At 50.6% G+C, this 16,693-nt stretch overlaps 1 protein-coding gene across 1 annotated transcript in view; it reads left to right on the top strand.

Moving 5' to 3' along the window:
• The window catches only part of LOC122387331 (gamma-aminobutyric acid receptor subunit beta-like), a 130,710-nt gene extending 114,386 nt beyond the window's left edge, over positions 1–16,324 (top strand). Inside the window, exons 6-7 of the mRNA XM_043377441.1 lie at positions 7,143–7,427; positions 14,533–16,324. Coding sequence (XP_043233376.1) covers positions 7,143–7,427; positions 14,533–15,128 — 881 coding nt within the window. The 3' untranslated portion in view covers positions 15,129–16,324. The remainder of the gene's footprint in view (positions 1–7,142; positions 7,428–14,532) is intronic.
• Positions 16,325–16,693: the final 369 nt, after the last annotated feature.

Raw genomic sequence — 16,693 nt, 5'->3', positions numbered from 1 at the left:
GTGCCAATGTTAGGAATAGTTGAGGTTGTTCAAGGTCAACAAAAGAAGGCGAGATGCGGGTTAGTGTATTGATCATTTCAGTTCTGGGATTCGCATATTTGGGACAGGAAAGGACGAAATGTTGGGACGTTTCGTCAGGATAGCCACAGTTACACATTGGGGAAGGACATTTGAGGATTTTATATAAATGGGAGTTCAGATATGTCATTTCGGTAGGGGAAGTTGGGGGAACGCCGAATACTTTTTTTCTGACGCCCGTAGCACGCAAGGTAGACAACATAAGCTATTCTTGTTGGCGTCATTCGAGAGGCCAGTCTTTTGCCTTTCAAACATACCAGGCGCATTTGATGAATTCGCATACCGTTAAGCGCACAAACTAAAAACATCAAAGAGGTGACTTTTTCGGCGTTGCCCCGGACTGCGGGGAAAGCCGAAAATGGGAGAAATGATCTACGGGGAATGCCGACATTGATGTTTTGCCACTTTATTTCAAACTTTATCCAGAATTTATCAAAGCTGACACGCGTTTTAAGAGCTTGAGGACGCTTGGTGCACACTGGAAGTTATAATTGTGTGATATAATAAGAAAATGCCAGGTAAATAATTCCTTATAGGTAAAAGGCCGTTGTGTCGGTTGAAAGTGTAATTTGTGTGACTAAAAATTCGCGTTGCTATTCTACAGCAGTAAAGTCCACGTAGCGTGCTTTAACGTGCGTACCTAATTGCACGTTTTCGGCATTACCCCAGCCAGCCATACTTTCATTTGCAGGCCCATAACTTTTCAACGTGCCGTATAAATTTCAAATAGGCAGCACACTTATGCAAAGACATGCTGAAGATTACTTGACAGAATTGGCCAGACAAACGGTAGCATAATGAGTAAGAAATGCAGCTTCAAAGGCACATGTAGTACAAGGAACGCGTACCTTGAAAACGCTCTTGGCGCCCTAACAGCCGATGTATTCCGAATGACGACTCGTAACAAACATGCGATAATTGTAGTCACTTAAGCTTCAGAGCATCACTGACAGGTGGCATCCATGTCTTACGGTTTTCGAAATATCTCGAATTTCGGCTTTGCCCCAACTCCGGCATTGCCCCAACTTCCCCTACGCATTCTAGTATGTAATGTATTTCCCTCCTTTGTTCCGAAGCTGTAATACTTTGGTGGATCAGGTAACCCCAGCCGCTCGCGAATTTCTTTTTTAAATGATTTATGATTTTGATTACGGATGGTTTCTGGCAGTTGGTTTCAGTTTCTGATTGTCGCTGGAAAGAATGACTTATAATAAGATGATGTGCGATGAGGAAGTCTGGTGTGGGTGTTTGCATTTCTTAGTGATGTTTGTGTCGCGTGCTCGTGTATTTGGTATTCTGGACGTGATGTAATTTGGTGTGGGCTGGTTTGGGTCGCTGAGTTTGTGATACAGGATGAGTTTGTGCATTTGTCGTCGTTGCGTTAAAAGTTCCCAACCCAGTTCTTTTCGCAATTTATCGGTCGGTGTTCTAAAAAGTGTACCAGTCACTAGTCTCGCAGCTCGATTTTGCAATGTCTCTAGTCTGGTTGTGTCCCGTATAGTAAAATGTCCGTCGTAGATCGCGTCACAATAGTCGAAATGTGGTCTGATATAAATTTTATAGATTTGGTCAAGTATTTGTCTGGGTAGGTAACGTGCGATGGGGTAGAGGGGACCAAGCGTCTTGTTTGCTTTTTGGCATATATTGTTTATATGTTCGTGGAATCGTAGGTCGGTAGATAGAGTTACACCTAGGTGAGTGTGATTTTGTTTCATTGGTATGGGGAGTCCTCTGAATGCTAATTTTGGAATTTGCGGAGTGCGTTGGTGGGAAAAAGTTTGTTGAATGGTTTTTGCAGGGTTAAATGTTATCGCCCAGTCTTTTCCATAGTTGTAAATAACGTCCAGGTCGTCTTGAAGTGAAGTCTGTGTCAGTTGTATGTCTGTCGCGTGGGGAGAGTATACATAGAGAAGTGTCATCGGCGAAGAAGAGAATGTCATTTTTTGTCTTGGTAGATAGTTTATCTAAATAAATTAATGCTAGTAGAGGTCCTAAAACCGATCCCTGCGGGCAGCCCGCTTTCAAAGTCGAGAGCGGTGAAAGATCATTGCCTAAAATTACCCTTTGCTTTCTATCAGTCAGGTAAGACTTGAGCCAATTTAACAACTGTCCCGTTATCCCAAATTCGTGTTTGCATTTATAAAGTAATCCCTTATGCCACAGTGTATATAAATACAGTGGCGGCAAATGCGCTTGGTCACGTGACCAAATCTGCACGTGCGGTTGTGGCGAGGGCACTTCCCGAAACTCTGGTGCCAACGGCCTCGCGGCGCCCATAGAGAATACATGGGACCTTTTCTGTTCAGACCTATCGTGTCTAAACCAAGCCATTTAGTGCAAGGATACGACTGGTTTGAGATTCAGTAGTATTTTGGCTACAAGTTGGCATAAGAAACGTATTTTTATCGGCAAAATTCGCAAAGTACCAGGTGGTTTTCTGATACCCTGCACGCCTCCTTACCCCCGGCGGCCGACCGGAAGAGTCAGTAGCGCTCCACTCACGACTTTTGGCGATAGCTCAAAACACCTTACAGCTCGAGGGCTGATATTTGGCACACCTTATCTTTGCTTCCATACGCATCTTTGGAAACCAATTGCATTTCCGTCTCAGGTCAGGTCACTGACTTATGACGTCACACGTGAACCTCTGCAATAGTCCCAAAATACCGAAACTTCGCAATGCCCTCGGTGCCAGAGGAGCTGTCACAGCGAGATGATACAGGACCTAGTATCCTCTAGGAGTCTCAAAACTTGTATATCTCAGATTTCTCCTAGAGGTCACATGAGGTCAGGCCGATCACGCGACGTCACCATTACAAGTCAATGGGGAAAATATGGAAACTGTAATTTTGACGCCGAGAATGATCTAAACCTAGCTCAAGCACATGGAATCGCAATTTCATGCAATTTTTACAATGTCCAATGCTTCACTTTTGCATCTTTAACCTAGCGTGACGTCATTCATGACGTCACAAATGTCACAAGTTTTTTCGTCAATAACTCCTGATAAAATTGAGCTGGCAAGTCGGAAAAGTCGCCAATAGACTCGGGAAGACCTACCGAATCGAATGATATGCGATATAACCTCCTCCGACCAAGTTCGTGACCTGAGTGCCTCTGATCTGGCTTTGATCCGATGTGAACACCTTATGTTGACCCCACCCAAACAAAAGTGTAGGTACCATTTTGACGCACCGGAGCATGACAAACATGATGGTACTAAAATCGCGACTCTGCGCCGTTTTTTTTACAAAGTTATTTTTCAAAACCCGAAATCGTATTTTGGCCCTCGGGGCACTTGACCTGACCCTCAGAGGCCATCAGTTGACCTGAGACTTTTAAACCGTGCGTCAATCGCTGCGTCCCCGGTCCCGTAACGGCACACATGCTCGTTTTTCCCGCGAGGCTAGCTCACGAGGGAGTCGTACCCGCCCACTCTCGCGGCTGGGGCGTAGGTATGTAAAAAAAACTAAAGTCTGGTGATGATTGATGCAAGATTCTTACAGATAATGGTAGATGAAGGTAGGGCATCAGTTATTAAAGATAGGTAAAAAACAAATATGCAGCCCTCAGTAGCATTGATTAGAACCATAGGCGGCGGAACGGGGAGGGCACCGGGCCACCGTGCCCCCTATAATTTTGGCATTTTAACATTAGCCCCATGGGCGTTGCATGGAAAGAATCGGACCGAAAGTCGGCAGTGCCCCCCCCCCTTAATTGAAGATGTTCCGCCGCTACTGTATAGAACAACTGTAAGCTGCAGGCTCAGCTTTTCAGTTTCTACCTATGCCTGCAAACACAATAAAATCAATGGAAGAGTAATAATAGATTTATTGCATTTTATTGATGCTATTCAAGTATCAATGGTAACTATGTCACCGATGATTCAATATTATTTGCACGGTATCATTTACCACCACACGCCTAAATATTTAGTATCTAAAATAATGCAGTAAAATAAGCTGCGCCACGTCTGTCGACAAAATCTGGTGCCAACTCAAGGTCACACGGAAAATGTGGTCACGTGACCAATGTCCGGCAGCAGCCTTATGCCAAATAGTATCAAAATATTTAGATATGACCAAATAAATAGCAGTAAAATTGTGTCCATCGTCAAGTGATTTGTAAAGGTTATCAGTTAAGTAAAGTAGTTGATCCTGTGTGCTGTGGTTTTTCGGTATCCGCTTTGTTTATCTGTAAGTAGATTATTTTCGGTGAAGTGGGAGTATATTTGCCTGTGAACTATTTTTTCAAATATTTTTGACAATGGTGACAGTAGGCTTATCGGACGGTAAGAAGTGAAGTCAGATGGTGAACCTTTGTTTTTAAATATTGGCCGAACGTTGGCTTCTTTAAATGCTTTTGGATATATACCGCTAGACAGTGAAGCATTGAACAACATGGCCAAAGGTTTTGTTATTAGAAGTGCTGTCATTTTTAGGAATTTTGTGGGAATTTTGTCTGGTCCTGTTGATTTGTTTGGGTCAATAGAGTTAAGATAATAGAGGACTTCCTGTTCTGTTGTGGAGATGTTGGCGAGGACGGGTACCGGCTGCGTGTTTGTGTTTGGTGGCGGTTCTTGTTCGTCAGAGATGTCAAGGAAAGTTTGTGCTGCGAAGTAATCGTTAAGAGCTATGACTTTACTTGGATTGTCTGTAATAATATTGCCTTCTGAAATTTCGAGTGGAGGTATGGTGTCATCTCTAAAACGAACTGTTATGTTGCGTAAAGTTTGATGAGCCCTCAGCCCCTGTGGCGGCTGAAACTGAATTTGCCACTTATCAGTGTCACACTGTACGGACATGTGCTCAGTCTGGTGGCTGGTACAGTCGTGTACAGGTTGATGGTCCGCTACTCTTTATCCACCGGGTTCCTATGGCTCAGCATTGGTAGCAGCCGCCTGGTACCGGTAGACTGTGCCGCATGACCCGAGAGTGAAGCGGCACAGTCTACCCACGCCGTTTGACATCGGCTCGGGTCGCCAGGTGGAGCGCTTTGTAGACCAGCTGTTGCGTCAGACCAGCGCGGGGGGAGGGGCTCGTCTCGGTGGTTGGCGTGGGCTGGCGAGTGGTGTGGGGCGTGTTGGTGGACCATGGGGGCTGGGCGGGTGTGTGTGGTCACTTACTGCATTGCACATTTTGCGTCGCAAAATGTGAGGGTGAATGAATGTGTGAGGGACTATCCCACCTTTAACATGGGGTTTGAGTTGAGATAGCCAAGTTTGCGGCGAGGTTCAGAAACCACTATCTATCTAGGTTGCAACCCCCGCGGCCTCTTGGTGTTGAAGAAATTCGTTCCCTTCATTTGAAAATGGGCCTTGTACAAGGCCCTATCTTCAACATGGGGCGACCGTTAGTGTGACGTCACCTCGTTTAGTCATTCTGATTTAAATGGGTTTGTTCGTTGAAAAATCGCTTAAAACTTGGTCTGAACTTTGTTGTGGTGCCTACAGAGTAAAAAGAATCAGTTTTATGACAGTAATGTGGCCTGGGGAAGGAGGTAATTTTGGGCTGTGACGTCACATATTTGAAAGTTTGTGTTTGGAATATGGGAAGCCTAAGATGTTTAATGAAAAATAAATGCTAGAACCGTGTTCCTGGTCATCCAATCTATAAAGTTGGGCACAATTTAACTGGTTTTAACAACATTTTAGAAGGTGGGATAGTCCCTTTAACAATTGCATTCCTGGTTTTGCTAAGCACAATGCACGGAAGACCCAGCGAATATAATTTACTTTACTTGTGCATTGTGCAAAACGTGAGTTGGCACGGTATCGAGGCAACCATAGGTCTTGTGCCACATATATGCATGATATTTAGACAATATATTTATGAAAATGGTAGATTGATCCTGGATGTCAATTCGTATGCTAAATGTCGACATGTATTAAAAGTGAACGAATGAATGAATCAATCAATCAATCGGCAATTGACATGTAGGTATAAAACCGTATAAATGGCTCGCAACCACTAAAATCAAACCAGATCCTAACTCGGAAAAGTAGCCGGAGCCCCGATGAGGCTCGAACCGGGACTCCACGTTGAAAGTTTTGCCAATGATCCATCATCATTCCACCAAGCCAGAGCGACCGGTACCCGAAAACACAAAAACATTCATTAACCCCGCGTTCGATGTCTCTCGGACGGCGAAGATTCTACGCCGTCCGGCCAATCACGTTTCATAACCGCAGCCGAGCCCCCGCTGACCTTGGACGGGATTGGCTGGACGGCAAAGAATCTTTGCCGTCCGGGAGACATCGAACGCCGCCTAAGTTTGCTGCCGACCGCCCGGCCCCGCCGCCCGCCCGGCCGGACTTTGCCCCGGCGTAATCCGCGATCCAGTGTAGCTCAGCGTAGGAGTGCCAGACTGTCAAACTGGCTGGTAGTGAGAGGCCCGGTTCGAGACGCTTCGCGTGCTGGATGTTTATTTCTGTGTGGGAGGCTTAGCGATTAGTCCACTTTTCAGAAAGATTATTTGGTGACAGGTCTGTTTTCTTTCTTTGCTGCAATTCACGAGGAGACCGTATGGACCCTTACCTGTCCTTCCGCACCCCACTTGGAATATGGGTGTTTGGACCCCCCTGGGTTTTGTGAATATCTCTAAAGCGAATTTTTGGAGGGTGGATTACGATCGGTTCTATGCGACAAGTGACCACACACACCCAGCCCCAGGTCTGCTCACTCCCTCCCCACATCACCTCCGCCCCACACCACACTCCAGCCCGCCTCATCCACCGAGCCGAGCCAAATAGACAGGCCTGACCCTTACCCCTCCCCCAAGCCGGTGTAACGCAGCGTCCGGTCAAATCGCTCTACCAGGCGACCCGAGCCGGTGTCATACAGTGTGGGTAGGCTGTGCCGCTTCACTCTCGGGTCATGCGGCACAGCCTACCGGTACCAGGCGGCTGCTGCCAATGCTGAGCCATAGGAACCCGGTGGATAAAGAGTAGCGGAACATCATCCTGTACACGACTGTACATGCCAACATTATGCTGTTGGCGCGGCTGCCGCGGGCATGCTCACGCTGACGCCCGCTGTTGGTGTGTGTGTGTTTGTTTTCTGCAGACGGTTACACGGTGAAGGACGTGGTCATGTACTGGAAGGAGACGCCTGTGGTCGGTGTGGAGGAAGCCAAGCTGCCCCAGTTCACCATCGTCGGATACGAAACCAACGACCGCAAGGAGAAGCTGGCCACGGGCATCTACCAGCGGCTGTCGCTCTCCTTCCTGCTGCAGCGCAACATCGGCTACTTCGTCTTCCAGACCTACCTGCCGTCCATCCTGATCGTGATGCTCTCCTGGGTGTCGTTCTGGATCAACCACGAGGCGACCAGCGCCCGCGTTGCCCTCGGTGAGCCAGCCGCCCAGACCTGGCTCCAGTTAAAGTCCATGGCCTGTCATACATCCAGTGAAACTAGAAATATGGTTAATGTAAAGGTAAACCAGTAAGCTCTTTGCCACTTCACTACACTCACCTTGACATGAGGTCACATGGGCGTGGTGCCCACAGTCGGTGGCTCCGTGCCGCACCTCACTGCAGCAGGCCGCGCTCTGGCATTGTCTACTAGATGTCTGCTTCCAGCAGCCACGGCCCAACTGAAATCAGCAGGCTAGCTGGCGAGTCTGTCTCCAGTGTTCACTCCTGTGCTTACCTCCCAACGATATTCTCCTCCTGTTGGCCTTTAAAGGTTAAATATGACATTTTTTCCACAAAACTGAGTTAAAACCATTTCCTGATAAAACACAACGAGTTATAATGTAAATTAAAATCATTTTGCTCAAATGAGTACCTTGCAGCTAATATCTCACCTTGAAGTCACGTAAGCAGGGAGCGCTGAAAATTACCGTTGAACAAGTATGTACTTACAAGTACATCACTTCTTGGTACTTACATGAAATTCTCTGAAACGAGCAGATTCCTTACCCTTGATATAGGTATGTACATCACGTCTACACCATTTTCGATGCATTTTATGACAAATAAGTCCAATTTTAAAACAGTCTATATTATGATTTATAAGATGTCTGTGCGTGTGTCATGCCTTATGTGTCTTATTGCGCCTGAAAGGCGCCGCGTATCGGCGTGAAATTTGGCATGCCGAATCTGTGGGCGTGGGCGGCCTTTGTATTAAAATTTGGGCGTGATCGGGCCAGGGGTGCGCCGTCGGCACGTGCAAAAGGGTGCTCTCATAGGGATAGCATGGTGTCGGCGAGAGCGGCGGTCGGCCGAAAATCGGGCCGACACGGCTCGCTTTCCGGCTTGATATCTCGGCAATGGGTGGACGCAGCGAAAAGCGGTTGCCACCAATGGATAGAGGAGAGATGGGCCTAACGTATTGATATGGTTTCATAGTGTAGCACGCGCCACGTGCAAGACAGCATCCCCGGTTGTGAAAAAATGACCGATTTCGTGCATTGTGACGGGAAAATCGATGCCGCTGGAAAACGGCTTGACGGAATGAAATCGGTGTGGTGCCATTTTGCAGGCAAATGTACGTGTAATCAGAGGATAGCAGATAAAAAGCGATGATCCGTACCATTTCCTTAATAACGAAACATTAATTGGAAAATTTATTTCGCGCGGAGCGCGATGTCCTTTACAACATCGAAGCGTATTGAAAACGTTGATCAATCGCTATGAAACCTACATATTCGGAAAGAGCATTCTTTTCTGACCAATATCCACCCAAAATATTATCGAAAAGTCAATAAACTTGGGTGAAAATGACTCAAACATACGACCGTGTTTCGTTAACGTTACAGGTATTTTTCGACAAAATCCGATCGATGGCTTATGGCCGGCAGGCCATTCAAATTTTGTTAATAGCTTTCAAAGCATGGGCTGCAATGCACCGCCCGCAAAGGGGAATTCCAAACACTGAAAATAAGCGCCTACCAGTAAACAGCACATTATTGTACTAGGAATAACTCAGCTACTACTGGGCCGATTGCGCTGAACCTTGGACTGTGGGTGGAGGGGACAATAACCTGGCGATGCATCGTCATTTCTGACAGGTAGGGTGGATCGATTGCACGTGCGCACGTGAGGGGTCCGCTTCTACATCTCAAGAACGGCTGGGCCGATTTCGCTCAAATTTTGTTCACTGTTGGGGACAATTTAGAAAGGTGGCTGGCACAAGTCATCTGGAGTCTCAGCTAGCGCGTGCGCACGTGCAGTGGGCCAGTTTGATATCTCAAGAACGGCTGGGCCAATGGCGCTCAAACTTGGTACGTTACTTTAATCGAGTATGAGAAGGGTAACGATGTGTTATTAGTAAGGTAGGGTATGGTTAGGTTAGGGTAGGGTAGGGTGGGTTTGAGTTCGATAAAGGCAAACCATGAGAAAGGCTCTAACAACCCGCAACCAGCACCAGCATAACATGCCGTTCAAACAAATATCCAACTCCGACAAAATAAGACAAATAAAAATCATAAGTTCCCACACCCAAACTAATGCCCCATCAAATGCATCTATCAAAACGCACAGTTATAGCGCGAAATATGCCATCTAGTTGATTTCTGAATTAAAACAATTGACAGGCAGGTTAAAACACGTGACATTCAGCTTAACCCTCGCCGGACCTATTGGTTTTCTACATACGCGCCGGCCGAGGGGGGGGGCGGGTACGACCCCCCTCGCCGTTTCGCCCCTGGTGGAGCTAGCGCGTCGCGGAAAAAAAACGAGCGTGTGCGCCGTTACGAGACGCAGAGATTGGTACACTCGGGGGCAGATTGATTGATGTTCCACCACTCCCTGCCCTGCATCGGGTTCCCATGGCTCAGCACTGGCAGCAACCAGTGGTGCCTGCCCTCAGCACTGCTCAGCACTGCCTGCCGTGCCAGTGCTGCCAGTGCTGCCTGCACTGGCAGCAGCCAGTGCTGAGCCATGGGAGCCCGATGGGTAGGGAGTGGTGGAACATCAATCTGCCCCCGAGTGTACCCGATTTTAAGGTCCTAGGTCAACCGGTGACCTCTGAGTGTTTGCCTTGCTCAGGTGCGTCGAATGATACTACTTTTTGTTTGGGTCAGGTAAACTTAGGGCATGGATGAAAGAACCTGGATAGGAAACTCCTATTCCTTCAACATTACGGGCAGCGTTCCGGGCGATCGACCTGCCACCTAGCGTTCGGTAAGTATCGGGACTGGAAACTCCCGCCGTTAAGCATTACGGCCTATGGGGGACGCGGGGCGGCATGTTTTGAAACGGGTATTAGACCGCAATGCGGATTTATTTTTAGGTTTAGAAGCTATTTACGACAGACAAAATTGATCAGGCTATCGAATGAGACCAAAACTATTATTGTCCGTTCCGCACAAAAGTCGTACACGAGGGCCGAATACAGGCGACCTTGAAAAAGAGGGCCATTTCTAGTGTTTTTCTCTACGCGGCGCCGGTGAACGCTTACGCGGCGCCAGTGAATGCGCGGCAGACGCGGCTCCCGCTGCCGCCGCGCGTGCCCTCGGGCACTTACCGAAGGGAACGCAATCAGCTGTTAGTTTCCAATCCAGGTTCTCCTTCATCCATGCTTAGGGTGTTGACGTCAGGTCACGGTCAGGTCAGCACCCCCAGGTCACGAAGTTGGTCGGAAGAGGTCATGTCGCATAGCATTCGATTCGGCATGTCTTCCGGAGTCCATTGGTGGCTTTCCCGACTCGCTAACTCAATTTAATCGGGAGTATTGACGGAAAACTAATATGACCTTGATTACGTCATAAATGACGTCACGCAAGGTCAACATTGCAAAAGTGACGCATCTAACCTTGCAAGGAGTGCATCAAATCACGATTCTGTGTGCTTGAGATAGTTGGAGATCGTTCCCGGCGCCAGAGTAGCAGTTTCATTTTTCCCCATTGACTTATAACCCGCGCCCCGCTGGGGGGGGGGGGGGGGTGCAGAATCTGCCACCCTCCCGTTTTTCGCCAATAACTTCAAAACGCGTGACGCCAGCGACGTCAAACTTTCAGTACCTACCTTATCATATGTACATCAATTTGACACGTTCCCTGAAAATTTGAGCGAAATCCGCCGGGAATTTTTGAGAAAATGACGTTTTAGTGACGTCATGTTCGCCATTTTTGCCTCAAAAACGGCAAAATTACAAACGCCGCTAACATCTTCATTTTTTAAGGAACCAAGACATAACAAAAAAGGTTATACGTGATTTTACTTTGTCTCAAATGTCAATCTCGGTTTTTCAAAATTTTGGATTTTGGCCCAAATTTTTCCAAAAAACTGATTTTTTTTGGGAAAATAATTAGAAAATCCAAAATTTTTATTGTATCGAAAAAACGGAATATATATTAGAGAACTGGTCTATGTGCACTTAAATACCAATTTTTAGAAGAATTGGTTCAAAATGTGGGAGTTGTTCAACATGTTATGACGTCACGAAACACAAAATTTTGAAAAATGTTTTTTGGAAGTTCTAGACCTCGTACGGAAACAAAAATAGCACCATTCGATTCGCCGTGAAAAACTGCACCAGATACTGCATCAGATAGACACTTTTTTAGGCCCTAACAACCAACTTCAAAATTTGACCTCACTTGACCTGACCTTGACCTGACCTCTACCTGAAATTCATCCAGAGGTGGTCCATATCACTTATTGAGTGTGCCTATTGAATTCTATGAATAAAATGACCCATAAAACATGTGTCGCACATGCCCTTTTCTATATTTTGTTTTTGGTGACCTGACCTGACCTGACCTTGACCTTTGAATGATATTGTATGCAACGAATATTGCCTTGGTAGCCTAAGAACACGTTTTGGGCAATCAGTCTCAGTCTATTCTTTGGCAACTACGGTGCAAGGCCGATACTGTAGAAACTTGCATTTTGTACCCTTGACCTGACCTTGACCTGACCTCTGACCTACTTAAGCAAAAAAATTTGGGCTTTAAAGATCCGCCTTGTTGAGAGCTTTCGATTGTCGTTTTTCCCGTCTTTCTACGACCATCGGTTCGGAAGTAAGACAGGGGGGGGGGCAGAATATGCCCCCCTCCCCCAGCAGGGTGCGTATGGCTGAATAGCCCAGCGGGGCACGGGATAATGGTGAGGTCACGAAAATGACCTGACCTCATATGACCTTTAGGAAAAATCCGAGATTTACAAGTTGTGAGACTCATAATGGATACTAGATCCTGCAAGTTTCATTTCCCTGTGACATCTCCTCTGGCAGTGAGGGCGTTGCGAAGTTGCGACATCTGAAGACCGTGCAGAGGTTCCCTTATGACGTCATAGGTCAGTGACCTGACCTGATCCAAAAATGCGGTTGGTGTCAAAGATCCGGCTTGAATCAAAGGTCAGGCATGCCAAGTTTCAGCTCTCTATCCCCAGCGTGTTCGGAGCTATCGCGAAAAAAACCTATGGGTGGGAGCGGCACCCGCCCCCCCCCCCTCTCGGCCGGCGAGGGTTAAAACAGACAACAAAACAGACCCCTAGGCAGTTTCGACCAACGTTTTGCACTGGTTACAAACAAAATAAAAAGAGCTGGCGTTTGCACAACGCGTTCCAACTAAACAAAAATTAATGAAACTCGAAAAACTCAAGTCACGAAGCGATAAATCGAAAATCGAAAAACCGACGCGAAAAAGTGATAAATCGAACCGAAAAGCGAAAAACCGAAAAATAAAAAAGCGAAAGTGTGTCCCGTGTAGCTTGACAAGACTCCGCTCGCTTCGCTCGCTCCGTAACCAAACTCAGCCGGTGATATATTTTCAAGACCTCAGTCCTTACTGATTTTTGAAATCGGCCTTCGGCCTAGTAAAAAATCCAGCAAGGACCTCGGTCTTGAAATTTTATTTACACCGGCCTCGTTCAGTATTATGTATAACCTGCGGTCCGTGTCCAGTAACCTGCGGTCCGTGTTCGGCAGTAACCTGCGGTCCGTGTCCAGTAACCTGCGGTCCGTGTCCGGCAGTAACCTGCGGTCCGTGTCCAGTAACCTGCGGTCCGTGTCCGGCAGTAACCTGCGGTCCGTGTCCGGCAGTAACCTGCGGTCCGTGTCCGGCAGTAACCTGCGGTCCGTGTCCGGCAGTAACCTGCGGTCCGTGTCCGGCAGTAGCCTGCGGTCCGTGTCCAGTAACCTGCGGTCCGTGTCCGGCAGTAACCTGCGGTCCGTGTCCAGTAACCTGCGGTCCGTGTCCGGCAGTAACCTGCGGTCCGTGTCCGGCAGTAACCTGCGGTCCGTGTCCAGTAACCTGCGGTCCGTGTCCAGTAACCTGCGTTCCGTGTCCGGCAGTAACCTGCGGTCCGTGTCCGGCAGTAGCCTGCGGTCCGTGTCCAGTAGCCTGCGGTCCGTGTCCGGCAGTAGCCTGCGGTCCGTGTCCGGCAGTAACCTGCGGTCCGTGTCCGGCAGTAACCTGCGGTCCGTGTCCAGTAACCTGCGGTCCGTGTCCGGCAGTAACCTGCGGTCCGTGTCCGGCAGTAACCTGCGGTCCGTGTCCGGCAGTAGCCTGTGGTCCGTGTCCAATAACCTGCGGTCCGTGTCCAGTAACCTGCGGTCCGTGTTCAGTAACCTGCGGTCCGTGTCCGGCAGTAACCTGCGGTCCGTGTCCAGTAACCTGCGGTCCGTGTCCGGCAGTAGCCTGCGGTCCGTGTCCAGTAACCTGCGGTCCGTGTCCAGTAACCTGCGGTCCGTGTCCGGCAGTAACCTGCGGTCCGTGTCCGGCAGTAGCCTGCGGTCCGTGTCCGGCAGTAGCCTGCGGTCCGTGTCCAGTAACCTGCGGTCCGTGTCCGGCAGTAACCTGCGGTCCGTGTCCAGTAACCTGCGGTCCGTGTCCAGTAACCTGCGGTCCGTGTCCGGCAGTAACCTGCGGTCCGTGTCCGGCAGTAACCTGCGGTCCGTGTCCAGTAACCTGCGGTCCGTGTCCAGTAACCTGCGGTCCGTGTCCGGCAGTAACCTGTGGTCCGTGTCCGGCAGTAACCTGCGGTCCGTGTCCAGTAACCTGCGGTCCGTGTCCGGCAGTAACATGCGGTCCGTGTCCAGTAACCTGCGGTCCGTGTCCAGTAACCTGCGGTCCGTGTCCAGTAACCTGCGGTCCGTGTCCGGCAGTAACCTGCGGTCCGTGTCCGGCAGTAACCTGCGGTCCGTGTCCAGTAACCTGCGGTCCGTGTCCAGTAACCTGCGGTCCGTGTCCAGTAACCTGCGGTCCGTGTCCGGCAGTAACCTGTGGTCCGTGTCCGGCAGTAACCTGCGGTCCGTGTCCAGTAACCTGCGGTCCGTGTCCAGTAACCTGCGGTCCGTGTCCGGCAGTAACATGCGGTCCGTGTCCAGTAACCTGCGGTCCGTGTCCAGTAACCTGCGGTCCGTGTCCAGTAACCTGCGGTCCGTGTCCGGCAGTAACCTGCGGTCCGTGTCCAGTAACCTGCGGTCCGTGTCCGGCAGTAACCTGCGGTCCGTGTCCAGTAACCTGCGGTCCGTGTCCAGTAACCTGCGGTCCGTGTCCGGCAGGCATTACCACCGTGCTGACGATGACCACCATCAGCACGGGCGTGCGCTCCTCGCTGCCGCGCATCTCCTACGTCAAGGCCATCGACATCTACCTGGTCATGTGCTTCGTGTTCGTGTTCGCCGCCCTGCTCGAGTACGCCGCCGTGAACTACACCTACTGGGGCGCGCGGGCCAAGAAGAAGGACAAGCGTCTGCGCGAGAACGGTGCCGCCGCCGCCGCCGGGGCCGGCAGCCAGACCGTGAAGGTGGACGGCTTCACCAGCGAAGAAATTATCGAGCTGCAGGACATTCGCGTCTCGCCGATCCCGTCGATCCGGAACCGGCGCACGGGCCGATACGGGGCCGTCGACAGCGGCGGCGCCCTGTCGTTTCCGCCCAGTTTCCGCATGTCTCGCGGCTACTCGACGGGGGGCCGGGGCCGCGCACCAGCGCCCCGCCGCCGGGTGATGAGCACCCTGCGGCGCGGCGCCTCCGTCTTCTCGCGCTCCATCCCGCGCATCAAGGACGTCAACATCATCGACAAGTACTCGCGCGTCGTCTTTCCCGTGTCGTTTGTGCTCTTCAACACGGTTTACTGGTGCTTCTACGTACTATAGTGGCCGCTAGCGTGGCGGCGTGCCCGGGACTGGCCGGCCGGCTGGCGCCCGTGTGTGATATGGGGAGAGCACCGCCGTGGCTCTAGCGAGCGCGGCCATCCGGAGAGGCGGGGAGTCGCCGGCCGACCAGGCTGACCGTGCCCGAGCGGCCCTCGCCGGCCTCTGGCAGCCTACTGTCAGAGAGGCCGGCCACACACCCTCCCTAGTGCTCCAGTGTTGTGGCCACCCCACCAGAGCTTTCGTGCCACTTGGGCACCGGTGGATGATGCGATCCGAGGGGTCAAAAGTTACCGGAGCGTAGCACGTACCGTTGGTTCAGCGCCTTTGAGCGCTATTTGGTACCGCTTTTGGAGCGATCTCGCCGACCTGTGTAACAAAGTTTTGAGAGACGTCCGCAGTTAGCGTTATCACGTGGCTGGGGCTGCGCTAGTGGACGGAGCCGGCAGACTGGCCATCTGCTCTTCCGCCGCCGCCGGCTGACGGCTGTGCAGCGAGCGGTCGGCCCGGGCGGCGGCGGCGGACCGGAGCGGCGCCGGCCTCCACTGGGCAGGTGGCGCTAGCGGCGCCGGCCTCCACTGGACAGGTGGCGCTAGCGGCGCCGGCCTCCACTGGGCAGGTGGCGCTAGCGGCGCCGGCCTCCACTAGACAGGTGGCGCTGCCCAGCTGTCACGCAGCTCTCAGTTTCGGCGCAGGGACGGAGAGTGCGTTACAAATCAGCTGCATACAAGTCAGCTGAAGTGGTCGCTGATTGGGTGAGTGACTGAGTAGCTGAGTGAGTGAGTGACGCGGAGCTGTTTCCGCCTGGGTTCGTCACCCACTGAGAGGCTGCGGCGCGGCCCATGCTCTATGGAAATGGTGTATGGTGTTGTGCTGGCCGGCGCCGTGGAGACCCGGCAGTGAGTTTGTGTCGGCCAAGGTGGATGAGGGGGCGGGCAGCGGGGCGCCGAGCGGCTGCCCACCAGCTGAACACTGGCGCCAGTAGTCCTGCTCTTCTGTAGACCGCTTGTGTAGGATAACGCTCGTAGAGGCCATTCTTTGAATCATCATGCAGGTATTTTGTTATCGGAGCATGATTTATTGACTAGCTGCTTACGCCCGGATTTTTAACCCTCGCCGGCACAGGCCATTTTGCGTCCTTCGACGGCACAAGGGCCCCCCTCGCGTTTGGCCCCTGATCGAGCTAGAGCTTCGCGGAAAAAACGAGCGTGTTGCCCGTCACGAGACGAAGCCGATGATACCCAATTTTAAGGTCCTAGGTCATCGGGTGACCTTCCAGGTCAGGTCAATGACCCGAAAACCGGGAAAATCGGGACCTGTTAGAAAGTCGTAAATTGTGGCTGCTATGTGGTTTTCCGGGGTTCTGATCACGAATATCGTGTTAGTTTTGATCAGAGATGATGTCTTTAAGCATTTAGACCAGGTCGGGTCAGGTCAGGTCAGGTCAACCGGTAGGGGTTGTGACGGGTATTCGTAATACGTGTCAACCGCCTCTGACAGCTTCGTAACATGTTACGAAGGCACCAAAACTACTTCGTAAATGTTCAAATGGTTGCCAAATTCGAATT

Source organism: Amphibalanus amphitrite, unplaced genomic scaffold (genome assembly GCF_019059575.1).
Source record: "Amphibalanus amphitrite isolate SeventyFive unplaced genomic scaffold, NRLGWU_Aamphi_draft 000282F_arrow, whole genome shotgun sequence".
NCBI lineage: Eukaryota > Metazoa > Arthropoda > Thecostraca > Balanomorpha > Balanidae > Amphibalanus > Amphibalanus amphitrite.
This window is presented reverse-complemented; position numbering and strand designations above follow the sequence as displayed.